This window comes from Dama dama, chromosome 19 (assembly GCF_033118175.1).
Source record: "Dama dama isolate Ldn47 chromosome 19, ASM3311817v1, whole genome shotgun sequence".
Lineage (NCBI taxonomy): Eukaryota > Metazoa > Chordata > Mammalia > Artiodactyla > Cervidae > Dama > Dama dama.
Window position 1 is genome coordinate 65,932,333 of NC_083699.1, and position 19,577 is coordinate 65,951,909.

General features: G+C 38.0%; 1 protein-coding gene across 3 annotated transcripts in view; it reads left to right on the forward strand.

The window, feature by feature from the left end:
- The window catches only part of HACL1 (2-hydroxyacyl-CoA lyase 1), a 29,677-nt gene extending 11,036 nt beyond the window's left edge, over positions 1-18,641 (forward strand). For all 3 annotated transcript variants that reach the window (XM_061167277.1, XM_061167275.1, XM_061167276.1), the window contains 8 exons: positions 3,978-4,083; positions 6,509-6,592; positions 7,518-7,619; positions 10,840-10,994; positions 12,004-12,162; positions 13,063-13,170; positions 14,081-14,267; positions 18,481-18,641. In XM_061167277.1, the coding sequence (XP_061023260.1) occupies positions 3,978-4,083; positions 6,509-6,592; positions 7,518-7,619; positions 10,840-10,994; positions 12,004-12,162; positions 13,063-13,170; positions 14,081-14,267; positions 18,481-18,513 (934 nt within the window). In that variant the 3' untranslated portion in view covers positions 18,514-18,641. The remainder of the gene's footprint in view (positions 1-3,977; positions 4,084-6,508; positions 6,593-7,517; positions 7,620-10,839; positions 10,995-12,003; positions 12,163-13,062; positions 13,171-14,080; positions 14,268-18,480) is intronic.
- Positions 18,642-19,577: the final 936 nt, after the last annotated feature.

Genomic DNA, 19,577 nt, shown 5'->3' on the forward strand with positions numbered 1-19,577 from the left:
GGACAACTCCAGATTTTAAATACAATAGCTTGGCAGATTTCAGACTCATTTAAATTAGCTTGTGACTTGAATGAATCTAGTAGAAGTTCTGAAAGAATCATGTATTTTTAAGCATACCCATTTCTTTTTAGACTTTTCAGCACTTTTAACACTGTTCTCTATCTTCTGAGCCTCATGATTTCAGATGAGAAATTTGTAGTCATTTGAATCTCTGATCCCCTATATGTAACATTATCTTGTTTTTCTGTGGCTGTGTTCAGAATATTTTATCATCTTTGGTTCTCAGCAATTTAATTATGATGTGTTTGGATACGGTTTTTTTTTTTTTTAATTTATCTTGTTTGAGATTTTCTAATCTTCTTAAGTCTATACATTGATGTCTTCACCAAATTTGAAAAGTTTTGACCATTATTTCTTCAAATATGTTTTTCTGCACCCATCTTTTTTTCCAGAGTAACACAAATATTGTTGATATTGTCCCAGAGGTCCCTGAATAACTGTTTCATTTTAATCCTTTTCTCTTTTTTATATTTCCTTTTTGTCTGCTGAGAACTTTAAAAAATTATTTATTCATTGACTGATTTGTTTTTGTCTGTTCTGGGTCTTTGTTGCTGCACACAGGCTTTCTCTAGCTGCAACCAGCCAGGGCTGTCTGGTTGTGGTGTGTGGGCTTCTCTTGTGGAGCACAGGCAGTGTGGCTTGCAGGCTTTAGGAGGTGAGGTGTTTGGGCTCACTAGCTGTGGGGCACGGCTTAGTTCCATGGCCTGTGGAATCCTCCCAGACCAGGGAGTGACCCCATGTCTCCTGCATTGGCAGGTAGGTTCTTAACCATGGGACCGCCAGGAAAGTCCTCCCTGCAGAGAATTTTTATCTTCCCACTTATTTGAAAAGTATTTTTGTTTACCTTATGGAACATAGTCATAATAGCTGATTCAAAGTACGTTTACTAATTCTAACATCTGTGTCATCAGTACAATTGGTATCTATTCCTTATATTTTCTTCTGAAATTGGTTATCTTTTGTGTGTGCATGTTGAGTAGTTTTTTGTTGTACCCTATAATTTTGAATATTATGTTGTGATATTCTAGATCGTATAGAAATCCTCTGTGGAAGGTTGATTTTGTTTGTGTGTTTAACAGGCAGTTTGCTTGGTTGGGTCCAGACTGCAGGTCCTGTCTCACTCACTGTGGGCATGTCCCAGGGTCAGTTAATCTCCAGGGCCTCTACTGTGCTCCTTTGACTCTGGCCATTCGTGCCCAGCCCAGGGCTGAGCCGCAGCCCCTGTTCTGGATGAGAACGTGCTGGTTCCTGTCCAGAACGAGGGATTTCCTTTCTCTATTAGGACACAGCCCAAACCCTACTCCCATTTCCCAGAATCACTGTTCCTTCCCCTTGCTGATACCTTATAGTACCATACAACAGGTTCTGCCTTTGAGGCAAAGTGGCAGAAAAAAAAAGATGTAAAAAAAGGGGCATGCCCCCATACTTTCTACAGCACAGGGGCCTCTTTTCCCAGTTCCTCTGGCCTGAAAAACGAAGTTTCTCTTGGGAATTTAGCTGCTTAGGACTGTGGTCCAGTGGTTAAGACTGTACTTCCAAGCAGGAGGCACGGGTTCAACCCCTGATAAGGGAAGATTACACATGCTGTGCAGTGTGGCTGAAGAAAGGAAACGGAGAGACTTACTGCAGTGCTACTGTGCTGCCCTCAGAGCACAGCTGGGGGAGAGACACAGAGAAAAAGAAAACCACAGAGCTTCTCCTCCATGCTTTCAGGCATTCTGGGTCCCTTTTCCTGATTTTATGGCCAAAACACATTTTCTGATAAACCATGTTTTTTTTTTTTTTTTTTTCTTTTAATTTCTTTATTTTGAAATACTATAAATATACAATTGAGAGAGTAATTTAGTGAACACTATGTAACCACCACTCCACTTCATCTAATATTATGTTGTTGCTTAAGGTTATTTCTGAGAAACAAAAAATGACAGATTTGTTTGTAGTCCCTGTGTGTCTTACCTGATCCCATCCATTTCTTCTTCCCTCTCCACAATTCACCGTTGTGCTATACTTGGTAATTTTCATGTTGTCATGCACACACTCAGTTAGCTTTGAGGATTTTTAAAATGTAATGTTTGCTGTTCAGCCTTTAATGTTACTCATTTAATGCTATTTTAATAGGCTCGTAACTTTTCTTTTTTTTCATAATAGTATACATTGTATGGGCTTCCCTGGTCTCTCAGATGGTAAAGAATCTGCCTGTAATGCAGGAGACCCTGGTTTGATCCCTGGGTTGGGAAGATCCCCTAGAGAAGGAAATGGCAATCCATTTCAGTATTCTTGCCTGGAAAATTCCATGCATAGCAGAGCCTGGTGGGTCCGTGGGGTCACACAGAGTCCAACATGACTGAGTGACTAACTCTCATACATTGAACAGTAGCCAAATTAGTTATTACACTGTTTTCTTTTTTTTTTTTACACTGTTTTCTTAAAATACACTTTAACTTGGGTTGAACTGAAGTTTATCTTCATTCTTGTTGAATTTTAAGAAGGTAATATTAATGACATTAATAATGTAAAAAAGATTGTAAGGGGCTATAAATGTATCAACAATTTTAAGGGTTTTGGAGTATCTATAAGCAAATCTATCGCTCCATTTCCAGTTTTTATGTGTTTGTTAAATTGGACCACAGGACCAAAGCAGTATATAAGAATAGTTTTTTTTTTTTTTTTTTACCATATAGTTAAAATAATAGCTGAATTTCTGTGAAAAATGGCATAAACCACTACAGAAGACAAAAGCAAAAGATCCTCTTTGGGCAAAAGAAATAAGAAAAAAGGGAAACAGTCAAGAAGTAGAAAGAACAAAACCTACGGCAATTATGATAATAAAAATTATCCTGCAAAAAGGCAGAGACCTTTCAATTGGATCAATAATAATGATGGTTATATGTATCATTAGAGACAGATCTAAAAATGATACAGTGTAAAAACAAGCAAAGATGTATGAGGTAAACAAAAGGAAAGCAAGAATTGATAGCTATGTTTACTATCAGAGTGGCTATCAAAGCAAAAATAAATTGACAAAAATATTAAGATATTAATATGTAAAAGTATTACAAATACACTTGGTGTAATATTTTTTGAAAGCAGTTTGGGAAAGTGAATCAATCATCGTAAAAATACCTGCTTCTAGGAATCAATACGAAGTGGTCAAATAAAGATATGCAACCCAGACTATTAATAACAAAAAAAATGTTCAGCAGTTGAGAAGAGGAGAAATCAATTTGTGTCCAACAAAATGTGTAGCTTTTAAAATTTGTATTTAAGAATAACTTAATAGGAAAGGAAAGCATATGTAAGCAAAAGTGCATGAGACAGTATTTAGTATATAAGCTCAGCTGTATAAAAATATACACGCGTAGAAAAAAAAGTGAAAGTAAAAGTAGCTCAGTCATGTCCGACTCTTTGTGACCCCATGGACTATACAATCCATGGGATTCTCCAGGCCAGAACATTGGAATAGGAAGCCTTTCCCTTCTCCAGGGGATCTTCCCAACCCAGGTCTCTCGCATTGTAGACAGATTAAAGACTAATGAAAATATGCCAGGATCTTAATAATAGTTTATAAGTTGATAGTAATATTGGGTAATTTTGACTTTTTCCTTATACTTTCCTGTTTTTTCTTGATTATCTACAGTAGACTTGTATAATTTTTCTAATGATGAAAAAGTAATAAATGCTATAGAGTATGGTAGTATTTTCTGCTTATGTCAGCTTTTAGATTACCATTTAAATAGGATGACTTCATAAATTATTTCAGTTTGAAAGATCAAATTTACCATTTAAGCCCATTCTGAAGAGCAGGGTAAACTCCAAATTATTTAGACTTTTCCAAATACTTTAGAAATTAATTTTAGAATAATTCAAATAAGAATGTAGATATACTTTTTGTTATACCAGATTTTTCTTTTTAATAGGGCTTTGCAATTTGCTGATGTAATTGTGTTACTTGGTGCCAGATTAAATTGGATTTTGCATTTTGGACTGCCTCCAAGGTATCAGCCAGACGTGAAGTTTATCCAGGTAAAGTCAAAGCTATGTGTCCTTTATTGTTCTCTCAGCATTACCAGCTCTGCTTTCTTCTTGACTTTTATAAAGAACTGTTTCTCTTTTTACTTAGGTAGAATTTTTTAAATTGTCTACCATAATTGCAGGTACCAAAGTACCTTTTCAAGTGGCACTTTCAAAGTGCCTTTTCAAGCCTGTGAAACATAATGTTTCACTTTGCTTCTAACCAGAAAACCTTTCAAAATCAAGTTTTAAATAGTTTGAAAAGCACAATTTACCTCTTCTTCAGAGTCCCGATATATTTCAAGGTAGACAAAAGAGTTTCAAGTAGGAGGTAGATTAGAATAAAACATTCAGCTCTATTAGGAATTGAGTTGTTTCTTTAGATTCCCAAACTATCAAACACCCTTTGGTTAGAAACCTCTATAAACAATGGTGCAGCTATGTCATTAAACAATGTTTGGAATAAGCTTTTGTATCTTTATGACCTTCTTTATAAACCGGTTTCCCTACTGGTAGAAAAACCAGTACTAGTGTGTGTACAAACCTATTTGCCCTACATAGATTGTGTAAAGTAAAGACCTTGCTACAATGCTGTCTTCTCCCTGTTTACCTTTTACTTCCTAAGTCAACTTGGGGACCGTTGAAAACTAAAGCCACAGACAAACAAGACCTGGGTTGTACTGGAAGATGCTGCCACCTCTTTATTACAGAATAGAGTCCATCGTGAGTTCCTACTCCTCAGGAAGCTGTCTTCACTGACCCATGGCCATCCAGAAATGGAGCAGAATTCTGAGTAAATAGGGCACAATCATGCTTTTCCTGGATTGTTGTTCAGCCGCTCAGTCGTGTCTGACTCTTTGTGACTCCATTGGACTGCAGCACGCCAGGCTTCCCTGTCCTTCACTATCTCCTGGAATCTGCTCAAACTCATATGCATTGAGTCGGTGATGCCACCCAACCATCTCGTCCTCTGTCACCCCCTTCTCCTCCTGCCCTCAGTCTCTCCCAGCCTTTCCCAATGAGTGGCTCTCAAACTGTGGTTCCCGGACCAGCAGTCTCAGCACCACTGGGAAGTCTGTTAGAAATGCACATTTTGGGGCCCCACCCTCGACCTCTTGAGAGAAGAAACTCTGAGGTGGATTCTTGCAGTCTCTGATTTATTTTTATTTATTTATTTTTTCATTTATTTTTATTAGTTGGAGGCTAATTACTTTACAGTATTGTAGTGGTTTTTGCCATACATTGACATGAATCAGCCATGGATTTACATGTGTTCCCCATCCTGATCCCCACCTCCTGCCTCCTTCTCCATCCCATCCCTCTGAGTCTTCGCAGTGTACCAGCCCTGAGCACTTGTCTCATGCATCCAACCTGGGCTGGTGATCTGTTTCACCTTTGATAGTATATTTGTTGCAATGCTATTCTTTTTTTTTTTCATTTATTTTTATTAATTGGAGGCTAATTACTTTACAATATTGTAGTGGGTTTTGTCATGCATTGACATGAATCAGCCATGGATTTACATGTATTCCCCATACCAGTCCCCCCTCCCACCTCCCTCTCTACCCAATCCCTCTGAGTCTTCCCAGTGCACCAGGCCTGAGCACTTGTCTCATGCATCCAACCTGGGCTGGTGATCTGTTTCACTATAGATAATATACATGTTTGGATGCTGTTCTCTTGAAACATCCAATCCTCGCCTTCTCCCACAGAGTCCAAAAGTCTGTTCTGTACATCTGTGTCTTTTTTTCTGTTCTGCATATAGGGTTATCATTACCATCTTTCTAAATTCCATATATATGTGTTAGTATGCTGTAGTGTTCTTTATCTTTCTGGCTTACTTCACTCTGTATAATGGGCTCCCGTTTCATCCATCTCATTAGAACTGATTCAAATGAATTCTTTTTAATGGCTGAGTAATATTCCATAGTGTATATGTACCATAGCTTCCTTATCCAGTCGTCTGCTGATGGGCATCTAGGTTGCTTCCATGTCCTGGCAATTATAAACAGTGCTGTGATTAACATTGGGGTGCACGTGTCTCTTTCAGATCTGGTTTAACAAGCCTGCCAGGTTGTTCTGATACATGTTCAAACTTGAGAGCTCCTGCTCTGAATATGAATTCTAGTGTAATTAAGTATAACCTTATTATTCAACACTATAATTGATCAACTCAAATGTATTCCTGTGAGTATAATGGAATAATACTGAAGTTCTGCAGAGTAGATTTTAAAATGAGGGAAGTTAGTGAGGTTTCTATACTAGCCGTGATACTCATATAGTTCTATGGATTTTTACTTTTATTAAGGAACTTCTTGAATATTGAATCTAAATCATATGCATATGTGTAACATGCACAGTCCATTTATTCAGTCTTGATTCTTGAATGATTTTTAAGAATAAACATGGCTTATTCTTTAGCTTGTCTCTTTTTTAGGTTGATATCTGTGCAGAAGAATTGGGGAATAATGTAAGGCCTGCTGTGACCTTGCTTGGAGACATAAATGCTGTCACTAAACAGGTGAGAGCTTTTGCCCAGATTCTAGTTTATGTGGCTTGGTCTTAACACAAGTCAGTTCTTGAAAATGTTTCACTTGGTAACAGGTCTTTTAATATCTAAAATAAAATTTATGATAGAAAGCTATTCTTAAATATAACTGTAGGACTTGGTAAATCCAACTCCTTATATATAGATCATGTGAGTACGTTAAGCATTTTTGAAATGAGTGAAAATTTAAAGGCATTTGGTTGGCAAACTGATCCAGCTATATGAAAGATTATAATACAGCTTCCAGAGGAACTGAACTTAGAGCCAAGAAATGGCTTTACCTACTGGAAAAAATTCTAGCTTAGTGCTTCTTTTGGCAATAAAGATATTTTTACTCTTCAAGCTGTTATCAGTGACTTATCCAGATTCTTATTATTTGTATATAATTTATACATTCCACTGTGATAGGAGATAAAATATAGCACATTTATCACTTAGCTTTGGATTTAAATTAGTATCATAGTCATCATTACACAAAATTAGGCTGTGACCCCCAACCACATATTAAAACACTCTGGAACATTTGATCTCTGTCATGGGGATCCCTAGGTATTAGGGCTCTGAACCTTCTTGCCCAGGTTCTTTGATTTTGCTTCTGGTGTCAAATGCAGAGGAGGACTTATGAACGCCCCTGCCTGTGATATGTGCTTGGGGCATCACTTCTGTTTTGTCTTATGGAATCCCAGCTTCTGGCAGAGGTTGTCACTGAACTAAGCAGAGGCTTTTCTGTGGTACCTGTTTATCTTCTATCAGTTGTTTACTGCAAAGAGGAAAAACAGAATATGAGTGATGTGAAGTGTAGGATAGTGTAGCTGTATTGTCTTCTTTAGAAGAGACTTTTATGCTAATATGATTTAAGCTTATTTTCAAAAAGGAAAGAAAAAGTTTCTTTTTTTAGCTTTTAGAAGAATTTGATAAAACACCATGGCAGTATCCTCCTGAGAGCAAGTGGTGGAAAGTTCTGAGAGAAAAAATGAAGAGCAATGAAGCTTTATCCAAGGTAATATGGGACCCACTGATATTCAGGAATGCTGCAGGTCCATGGTTGTTAGTTCTGTCATAGCATGTACACATATGCATTTCTAAAATCACCATGCATAAGATATACATACACACACATTTGTATATGTATTACAATAAATACAGCACCTGAGTTTCTTGTGAAAGTGAGCACTGAAAGGGTTACATCTTGTGAGTTACTGCGAAGCGGTGGAAAGCGGGGATCTGACACTGGACAGAGCGGTAAGAGTCAATGTGGATGGCTGTGGCTCCTAATCCTCAGTTTGACCTTGGTACCAAATCACAGGAGATCTTTTGGAACCTTAAATCCTGGGGCATGTTGGGGCATGTTTTTCTGCCTTTAAGGTGTAAGTTCTTTAAGGCATTCATTTAAATAAGTGTTTCATCAAAATTGAAAATTTGATCTAATGTATAGCCACCTTTTTCTTTTTTTTTAATTTCAATTTTATTAAGGTATAAAATTATAAAGTAAAGTATATCATGGTACTTTGGTATACATACACACTGTGAAAGAATTCTCCCTATCTAGTTAATTAACACATCATCCCCTCACTTTTATGTTACCTTACGGTATGTTATGCTGCTGTGATCTATTCTGTTCTGTCAGTGAGACCATTTGTAGCCTTCTTTTCCAACTGAAACTTTTGTGTCACTGGTGGAAATTCTTTCTCAACTTCCTCATCTTTGCTCATGGCTTTACCTGGTAGCTAAACGCTTTGGAAATTGTAGTAACGTATGAAATTACCAAACCATCCAAAGTTAGCCCCAAAATGTACCACTTCTGCAGGATTCTTCAGTTTCTGTTTAAAGTCTTTACTTATGGACAGCGTTTTCTCTTTGATTGTGAGAAAGGTGGTTCCTGATTTTTTCCCCCCACTGTTCTATGTATTCCTCTGCATCTTGGTTCAGCTGAGTGCAGTTTTCTGTTTGTGTACTGTTTCTAACTGATAGAATCATGCATAAGCAAATATGAAATTCCAGCTATACCCATATTGTTCCCTAATATATCGATTGTCTTGGAATAAATTTGCATTTTCCAAACAAGTAGAGTTGATTATACATGATTCTTTCTTTCTTTGGAATTTTAATCAGTGTCTGTTTCTCCTATCAAGAGCCAGTCACACTTCTTTTTCCTGAATGAGATTGTGATTAATTCCTTCTTTTCTATAGGAATCACCTTGGTTTAAGATGGAAGGATCTTGCCTGTCTTCTCTGGTGCAGGAGTATAGGAGGGTCCCTCATCCATCTTGGGTACAATCTCCAGCAAATGAAAGTGGTCCAGGTGAAGAAGCAGTGCTGGGACGAGATGGGGCTCTGCTGCTGATACTCTTAAAGGCATTTGGCCAGACAAGGACCTTGACCTTGCTGTCTTCTTCTCCATTTAGAGTCCCTCCAGAGTAGTGGGTGAAGCATAGCTCCTTCCCAGTGCTGTGTGTAGGGAAGGACTAGATTTTCAGATTTTCTAAAACCCCAACTTCATTTTTTATTTTTAATATAAGGCCATATTTTAGATGAAAATCTTCTAGAATAAAATTTTCACTTTTTCTAAGGCAGTCTTTTCCTGAAAGTGCTCAAATAAGACTGTTTAGTTTTGCTTAACCCAGTGTTTTTAGCTGTCTTTACTATGGGACATCTTGGTCCTTAATATGCTACTGTGCATAGTGGATCTTCAGGAAGAGGGATATTTCCTGGCTTATTTGATTGTGTTCCAAATTGGGACTAGGACCTGTTTTGCTTGGCCTGTTCCCTAGGACTGTATACAAGTAAGATAGCTTCTCAGAGTGGTCATCTGATGACCATTTGGGAATTTCATAGCTTACATTAGGTTGGTGAAAAAGTAATTGTGGTTTCGGACCATAAATTTTAAATCATTATAACTAGGCTCGAATACATCTTTATTAATCAAAATAGGACCTGTTACAATTAATACATTTTTGCCAACAAGAAATAAGTTTGTTTTTGCCTGTAGCATAAAAATCCATGCTTTGGGATTCAGTGAACTCTTGGGAAGCATTTTCTACCTCCTGCTGGTTATGGAAGCATTTTCCCTGCAAAAAGTTGTCAAGATGCTTGAAGATGTGGTAGTCGGTTGGCAGGAAGTCAGGTGAACATGGTGGGTGAAGCAACACTTCCTAGCCCAATTTGTTCACCTTTGGACACACGGGCTATGTGACATGGGTCGGGCGTTGTCATGGAGGAGAATTAGGCCCGTTCTGTTGATCAGTACCAGGTGCAGGTGCTGCAGTTCTCAGTGCATCTCATCGGTTTGCTGAGCCGACTTCTCAGATGTAATGGTTTCACTGGGATTCAGAGAGCTGTAGTGGATCAGATGGGCAGCAGACCACCAGACAGTGACCATGACCTTTTTTTGGTGCAAGTTTGGCTTTGGGAAGAGTTTTGGAGCTTCTTCTGGGCCCAACCACTGAGCTGGTCATCACCGGTTGTCATGTAAAATCTACTTTTTGTCTCACATCACAGTCCAATCAAAAAATGGTTCGTTGTTGTTGCATAGAATAAGAAAGGACAACACTTCAAAGTGACAATTTTTTTGGTTTTTGGTCATCTCAAAAGGCACCCACTTACTGAGGTTTTTCGCCTTTCCAATTTGCTTCAAATGCCAAACGACTGTAGCGTGGTCGACATTGAGCTGTTGAACTTCTCGTGTAAGAGATCAGCTTACAGTCAGCTTCGATGATTGCTCTCCGTTCGTCACTGTCAACTTCTGATGGCTGGCTACTGTACTTCTCATCTTCAAGGCTCTTGTCTCCTTTGCAAAACTTCCTGCACCACCACCACAGTGTACATTTGTTAGCAGCTCCTGGGCCAAAAGTGTTGATGTTGCGAGTTGTCTCTGCTGCTTTATGACCCATTTTGAACTCGAATAAGAAAATCGCTTGGATTTGCTTTTTGTCTTAACATCATTTGCCTAGTCTATAATAAATATAAAATAAACAGCAAGTAATGTCATAAGCAAAAACACATAAAGTGCGAAATGCACATGAAAATGATGTATAACATAACCACATTTATTTAAGAATATATTCCAATATCAAACAGCAAAGTTCAGCAGTACAAAACCACAGTTACTTTTGCACCAACCTAAATAGTTGTTGCAAATCAGTTCAAAAGTAGCTTATTGATGTTTTTTTTTCTCATTGTGTCCTAATCTAATTTGATTATATTTCCCTCTAATATTTTAGGAATTAGCTTCCAAAACATCTCTGCCTATGAACTATTACACAGTATTCCACCATGTTCAAGAACAACTACCCAGAGACTGTTTTGTGGTGAGTGAAGGAGCAAATACTATGGATATTGGACGCACTGTGCTTCAAAACTACCTTCCTCGCCACAGGTAAGGCTTCCAAAAAAGGAATTATAATGAATTATATAATGTGTTAAATTAGAAATGACAAAAAACAAATTAATAAAAACATTTGAGAATTCTGTGTGCCCATAAGGACATACTTAATAAATGTATTTTTAGGTGAGATTTTGGAGCATTTCTGTGCTTGGATCAGAGCAAGCACATGAGACTGACGAGCTGCCTGTTGCACTAAAGAGGCAACTTAGAAAACATTTGCTTCTTAGAAGTAAAGCTGTGACAAACCTATAGCGTATTAAAAGCAGAGACATCACTTTGTCAACAAAGATGTGTATGGTCAAAGCTATGAATTTTCCAGTAGTTATGTGTGGATATGAGAGTTGGACCATAAAGAAGGCTGAGTGCTAAAAAATTGATGCTTTCAAATTGTGGTGCTGGAGAAGACTCCGAGAGTCCCTTGGACTGCAAGGAGATCAAACCAGTCAATCTTTGGGGAATTCAACCCTGCATATTCATTGGAAGGACTGATGCTGAAGCTGAAGCTCCAATACTTTGGCCCCCTGATGTGAAGAACCAACTCACTGGAAAAGACATTGCTGCTGGGAAAGATTGAAGGCAAAAGGAGAAGGGACTGGCAGAGAATAAGATGGTTGGATGGCATCACTGACTCGATGGACATGAATTTGAGCAAACTCCAGAAAATAGCAGAGAACAGAGGAACCTGGCATTCTGCAGTCCATGGGGTCAAACACGACTTAGCGACTGAACAGCAATGCTTGATGTGTCCTGAGGTCATATGATAATTTGTGTACTCTGTGTTCTGAGGATATATTTGTAGTCTTCCAAGCAATCATAGGTGATTTTTCCCATTCATTCTGCTTATCCGTAACAAATTAGTTTCTCACAGTCTTAATACTAAGGAGAATGTTTTTATTGTTCTTTATTGTTCCATGAGCCATGTGGATATGACTAGATTTGTGCCAACCACACCATCTGTGATATGCCCAGAGAGTTTCATTTTAGCTCTGTTCCCCAACAGACTTGATGCTGGTACTTTTGGAACAATGGGAGTCGGTTTGGGATTTGCCATTGCAGCTGCTATAGTGGCTAAAGATAGAAACCCAGGGCAGCGGGTCATCTGTGTGGAAGGAGACAGTGCATTTGGATTTTCTGGCATGGAAGTAGAAACCATCTGCAGGTAAAAAAGCATCCTGAATCCGGGCATTTCTTTCTCTGAAATGTGAAAAATTATACCCAAGACCCACTTGCCTAATGCAAAACAGGGGAGTAGTTTTTATGTCACTGAAAGGAAATTCTGGTCTGAGAAAATCTTGATTTCTTTGGGGAGATAGCAGAGCTTGGTAGTTAAGACCACAGCCTCTGGGTCAGATGGCCTGGATTATTTAAATGCTGGCTGTACTGCCAAGACCCAAAATAAGTCTCTTAACCAAACTTCAGTCTCCTCTAAAACAGGAAGAGGAATCATACTAGTTCCTACCTTAATGGACAGTTGTGAGGAACAGTTGAAGTAATCTAGGTGCTTCAGCGGGGATTAAATATGGAAGGTGTCATTCTTGTTAGCCCCTAGATCTGTGAAAACCAAGGTTCAGAAAAACTCGGTGATTTGCCCGAGGTTCACAGCTGCATAGTTGTAGGACCAGTCTGCCAACCACTAACCTTTCATTCTTTCTATTGCTACATGATATTTCTGTTAATAATTTGATAATCTTTATTAAGGTTTCCCTGATAGCTCAGAGGGTAAAGAGTCTGCCTGCAGTGCAGGAGACTGGGGTTCCATCCCCGGGTTGGAAAGATCCCTGGAGAAGGGTATGGCAGCCCACTCCAGTATTCTTGCCTGGAGAATCCCATGGACAGAGGAGCCCGGCAGGCTACAGTCCATGGGGTCGCAAAGAGTCAGACACAACTGAGCAACTTTCACTTTCACTAGGATAACAAATGCTTAATTTTTAGTCTTACCCTCATACTACAAAAAAACTTATGGAAAACTGCCCATTTTCAAGTTAAAATTTTAATCCAATGAAAAGAAATTGCATTAGAGTGGAAAATGATTTCCTTTATATTTTGCTTTCAATTTTAGGTACAACTTGCCAATTGTACTTTTGGTGGTGAATAATAATGGAATTTATCAAGGTTTTGATACAGATAGTTGGAAGGAAATGTTAAAATTTGGAGATGCTACTACAGTGTAAGTAACCCAGAACAGCATATATTTACTTTTCTCATCTAGTTTAATCTCTGTTTAAAAAGTGTACTGTACTGGAATGTGCTTGCATGATGTAAATATTGCTGCTTTTCACAGTCAGCTGCTCTACAGGGCAGAAGCTGTCTGCATGGTTCCTTTTTGCACAATCATCCTTGATTGGCACTTCAATGAATAGTTTATGGTCAGGGAGCCACTGAAGTCTCAGGTGACTGAGTTTGATGTCTAAGCCTTGTTAACAAAAAAGCTTATTGCAAAATGCTCCTAGTCCTACTATTCCTACTATACAATATAGGAATATAGACGTTTACATGTTGTTTATGCTACAGAGGTCTTCCTTCCTTTTACCACTTAGCTAAATCTTGGTCATCTGATGCCAGAGTCACACTGAGACAGTACTGTGGCTGGCTGTGGGATATGAGAGGTGTGAATCTGGGATCAGGGCATGGGTATGTGTCTTAAGCCTTGCTGACTTTGTTGTTATGTTGTTATTTGCTGTTTTGTAGTAATCATTCCTTTTTTCTTCTTTTTTATGAGAAGAGGGATTCATAATAGTTGATGGTATAGCTTACATTGTCCAGCAAGGTAGCTACTAGCCACATATGGGCTGCTTAAGTTTAAATTGAAAATTCAGTTCCTCTTTTTAACTAGTCACATTTAAAGTGCTCAGAGCAGCAGGTCACTAGTAGCTACTATATTGGACAGAACAGATAAAAAAATTTCCATCATCATGGAAAGTTCATTAGACATTGTCACATAGACAATAAAAAATGTATGGAAAGTTTAATGTACAGGCATCTCAGTTTACAGAAAAGTATGCCTTTCAGTTTAGCTGAAATTTTCCCACAAATTATTTCAGACAATCTTTTCTGTTGACTATGACCTTCTCTTTCAGGGCCCTTCCAATGTGTCTTCTGCCCCACTCACATTATGAGCTTGTCATGACTGCATTTGGAGGCAAAGGGTATTTTGTACAAACACCAGAAGAACTCCAGAAATCCCTGAGGCAGAGCCTGGCAGACACAACTAATCCCTCCCTCATCAACATCATGATTGAGCCACAGGCCACTCGGAAAGCCCAGGTAAACGCAGTTGCTAAGCAGAAAGCAGAAATGAATCTCTCAGCCCACCCCCAAAAATATTTACCAAATAGAACACCCTCTTATTTACAGAGTTCTGTGTAAACCATTTCTGAGTTTGTTACTGTCATCTGTTTGTTCAATGAGTATTTGTTAAGATAGGTATTAGATGTGGTATGTCAGGTGCTAAGAATAGCTTAGTGAGCAAAGCTAGGCTCAGTTCTCACCTCGTGGAGTTTATTGTCCAGTCAGAAAGTACAGTCCGTCACCTCTCAACTAGAATGTATCACAGTAGAGTGAGGCAATTCCTCTGAAGGAAAGAAACCCAGTTCTGAATAAACATAAAACAAAGGAATCCAAGAAGTTGTGGAGGCAAGGGAACCTTCCTACACTATTGATGGAGGTGTAAAGTGGTGCAGCCGCTGTGGAAAACAGTATGGAAGTTCCTCAGAAACATAGAAATAGAGTTGCCATATGATCCAGCAATCCTGCTCCTGGACGTATATCTGATGAAAACCATAATTTGAAAAGATACATGCACCCCAGTGTTCACTGCAGCATTATTTGGAATAATGAAGACGTGGAAGCAACCTAAATGTCCATCAAGAAATGAACAGATAAAAATGTAGTACCTGTATACAATGAAATATTACTCAGCTGTGAAAAGGAACAAAGTTATGCATTTGCAGCATCATGGGAGGACCTAGAGATGATCATATGAAGTGAAGTCAGTCAGAAAGGGAAAGACAAATGCTGTATGGGATCATCTGTAGGTGGGATCTAAAATTTGTCACAAATGAACTTACCTGTGAAACAGAAGCGGACTGATACAGAGAGCAGATTTGTGGTTGCCACGGGGAAAGGCGAGAGGGAAGGGATGGATTGGGAGTTTAGGATCAGCAGGTGCAAACTGTTATATATAAAATGGGTAGGCAACAGAGTCCTACTGTATAACACAGGGACCTATGTTCAAAACTCTGTTATAAGTCATAATGGAAAAGAATATGAAAAAGGTTATCTGTATACAGGTATAATGGAATCACTGTGCTATTCAGCAAAAATTAACACAGCACTGTAAATCAACTAAGTATATTTCAATAAAATAAATTTGAAAACAAACAAAAAAAACCCACAAAGGAATTCAGTTTATACTGGAGTCACGAGGAAGTCTTCTCAGAAGTGATGCTTAAATTGAGAGCTGAAGGATAAGCAGGGAAGTAGGACATGCTCAGCAGAGAAGCGAGAAGAACGCTGTGTGCAGGCTCTTTAGCAGGACAGGGCGTGGCAAGTCCAGGGAGCTGAAAGGAGGCTACAGTGGCTGGAAGGCAGAGAGTGGAGATAGGCTCAATAGGACATGAGATTATATCACAGGGTAATTTGGGCAACTATATTCAAAGTTAGTTACTTTGGCCTCTAAAGCAAAACTGCAGTATAGACTATAGCAGTAAAATAAATGATGAAGTTTATAGTATGTTCCTGTTCCATTCCAGAATAAGTTGCTTGTCATACTTAGCTTTGTCTTTTGATCCTGGTCCAGCTGCTTTTGCTTTCTCTTATATACCTGGCCTTCAAGCTTACACCTTGCATATCAGCTGTTGTTTTCAATGTTTTGTATATTTTTTCAAGTAGTTTTTGTCTTGGTTCTTTATAAATCTGCTCTTAGATTTTTCTCTGTTTTGAACAAGGCAGTGGACAAATAAATGGGCAAAGTGGGTACCTGGTAGTAAATGAAATGTGAATTAACTATTTGGAGTCTATGAAACATATAGAACTGTACTGAAATTCTGTTTTTATAAAACTGATATGAAGGACTTTTGTAAAAGGAATAAAGGGGAACTGTAAAACAGCCAGAAAAGAACAAAATGGCAATAAGTACATACCTATCAATAATTGCTTTAAATATTAATGTATTAAGTTCTTGAGTAAAAATAAATAGAGTGGCTGAATGGATAAAAGACACATCTATATGCTGCCTATAAGAGACTCTCAGTTATAAGAATACACACAAACTGAAAATAAAGAGATGGAAAAAAATAATTCATGCAGATAGAAACCAGATGAAAGCTAGAGTAGCTGTACTTACATCAGATAAAATAGACTTCAAAACAAAGACTGTAATAAGAGAAAAAGAAGGGCATTATTTAATGATAAAGGAGTCAATCCAACAAAAAGACATAACATTTGTAAATATGCAAACAACATAGGAAACTACACACATAAACATGGATATAAAGCAAATATTTACAGACCTAAAGAGAAAGAGACATCAATATAATAATATTCGGGAACTTTAACATCCACTTACATCAGTGATAGCTTATCCAAACACAAAATCAGTTAGGAAACATCAACCTTAAATGACGCATTCAAAAACATTTCAGTATACACTTCCATGAAAAATCATTGGCCACAGGCGTTAGTTTCTGCAAAAACTCCCCAGTCAATAACATATATATTCAGAACATTCCTTTCAAAAACAGCAGTATACACATTGTTTTCAAGTGCACATGAAAGATTCTCCAGGATAGAGCATATGTTAGGATACAAAACAAATCTTCATAAATTTAAGAATAAAGTCATACAAAATATCTTTTTCAGCCACCATAGTGTAAAACTTGAAATCAATTACAAAAGAAAACTAGAAAATGTGGAGCTGAAACAACATGCTACTGAGCAGCAAAGGGGTCGAAGAAGAAATAAAAAGAAAATTTTTTTTAATGTCTGAGACAAATGAAAATGGAAATACAATATATCAAAATTTATGGGGTGCAGCAAAAGCAGGTCTAAGAAGTTCATAGCAATAGGATCACAACAAACTGTGAAACATCCTTAAAGAGATGAGAATACCAGACGCGCTTACCTGCCTCTTGAGAAACCTGTATGCAGGTCAAGGAGCAACAGTTAGAATTGGACATGGAAGAACAGAATACTGGTTCCAAATTGGGAAAGGAGTACATCGAGGCTGTATACTGTCACCCTGCTTACTCAACTTATATGCAGAGTACATCATGCGAAATGCTGGGCTGGATGAACCACAAGCTGGAATCAAGATTGCTGGGAGAAATATCAATAACCTCAGATATGCAGATGACACCACCCTCATGACAGAAAGGAAACAGGAACTAAAGAGCCTCTTGATGAAGTTGGAAGAGGAGAGTGAAAAAGCTGGCTTAAAATTCAGCATTCAAAAAACTAAGATCATGGCATCCAGTCCCATCACTTCATGGCAAATAGATGGGAAACAATGGAAACGGTGACAGACTTTATTTTCTTGGGTTCCAAAATCACTGTGGACAGTTATTACAGCTATTAAGTTAAAAGACTCTTGCTGCTTGGAACAAAATCTATGAAAAAGCATATTAAAAAGTAGAGACATTAACTTTGTTGACAAAGGTCCATCTAGTCAAAGCTATGGTTTTTCCAGTAGTCATGTGCAGATGTGAGAGTTGGACCTTAAAGAAAGCTGAGAACCAAAGAATTGATGCTTTCAAACTGTGGTGCTAGAGAAGACTCTTGAGAGTCCCTTGGACAGCAAGGAGATCACACCAGTCCATGCTAAAGGAAATCAACCCTGAATATTCATTGGAAAGACTGATGCTGAAGCTGAAGCTCCAATACTTTGGCCACCTGATGCAAAGAGCTCATTCACTGGAAAAGACCCTGATGCTGGGAAAGATTGAAGGCGGGAGGAGAAGGGGACGACAGAGGATGAGATGGTTGGATGGCATCACTGACTCGATGGCATCACATCGATGGATGTGAGTGTGAGCAAGCTCCGGGAGATGGTGATGGACAGGGAAGCCTGGTGTGCTGCAGTTCATGGGGTCGAAAAGTTGGACACAACTGAGCAACTGAACAATGACAAACCCTAAGTTTGTTTTCTACATATTTCTGTTTTGTAAATTTCTCTCTTCTTTTGCCTGTATTTCTGCTTCTTTCATATTCTATAGTTTTTTTGTGTGTACCCTGATTATTATTAATGGGGCAAGATTCAGAAAATGATATTAGGTTGTTTTGTAGGATGAGACAGAAGATTCACTAATGGATTGTTAGCTCCTTTTTAGGGAAAGCTCTAGATCAGAGATCAAACTTCATTTACCCCCACTGTGGCTAGTGTCATTATAATGGGACTTTGAGATTTTAGAGCAAGCAAAGTAGGATATAGTTTGACATAGTTATTTCTTTTGGCTGAATATTTGTTCTTTTCTTTTTCTAGGATTTTCACTGGCTGACCCGGTCTAATCTGTAAATAAAGATGCCAATGAGTGACTTGAAGAGTCACTCTTTCCTATAAGATGGAACTTTATTTTTCACAACGAAATTACTATAATGTTAAAATTGTCATGTAAAAATTAAATAAAACATTTCTAAATGACATTTTATAGTGCAAGAATTGATTAAAAATATAAAAAGTTAGCAGTATATCCTACCACAGAACCATTTACAGATGGAAGAAAGGGTTAATTACACTGTATTGTGACTGCCTAACTGTTGAATTACACATAAATATTCTTTTAAATAAATCCATTCTTAGTGTCACATATCTTTTAGAAACTCTTCAGACAAAAAAAGCTTCAAGAACTGTATACCGAGAGGCATGTTCAGTGAGTTGGAGTACCTGGACTAGTTCTGCCTTGTGGTTTGTCCACTGAGCACTTTGTACCTTAGTCTGCCCAGGGTTTGATGGGCCTTGTTCTACACTATAAGTTGAGTGTGTGTTTTATTTTTCTGTAAAGAACTTAAACCAAAGGAGAAGTCACATCACACCCAAACTAATAATTTCAGGGTATATTTAGATTATCAGCCTTAGTGTATGTGTACCACATTGAGAGCAACAATCAACAGCCTTAATATATAAAGAACTCTTGTAGATAAGAAAACTGTTAATGTACTAGTCAAAAAATGGCCAAAGGGCATGAATGTATAATTAATAGAAAAAAGCAAATGATCAATCAGAGTATGAGTATGAATACAAATGAGTATGTAAGTTAAACTTAAAAACCTCTTTGATACCCCAGCTCCTTGGCAAAGTACTTTTTAAATTATAGTTTTCAGCATTTGGTGAGGGTGAAGGGAAGAGGGGAGTGCTGTGCCGAAATTGGTACAAATTTCACTGAGGAATTCCAGCAGTGTTTGTATTCACAATCATCAAATGTTCATACCCCATACCTTTTGACCCAGTGGGCATATTTCAAGAATGTATTTTAAAGAAATAATAAAATATTTGGTCAAATATTTATTTGTAAACCCATTCAGCATGGTTTTATTTAGGAACAACCCCAAGGTTTAATAATAAGACATCAGTTACATAAG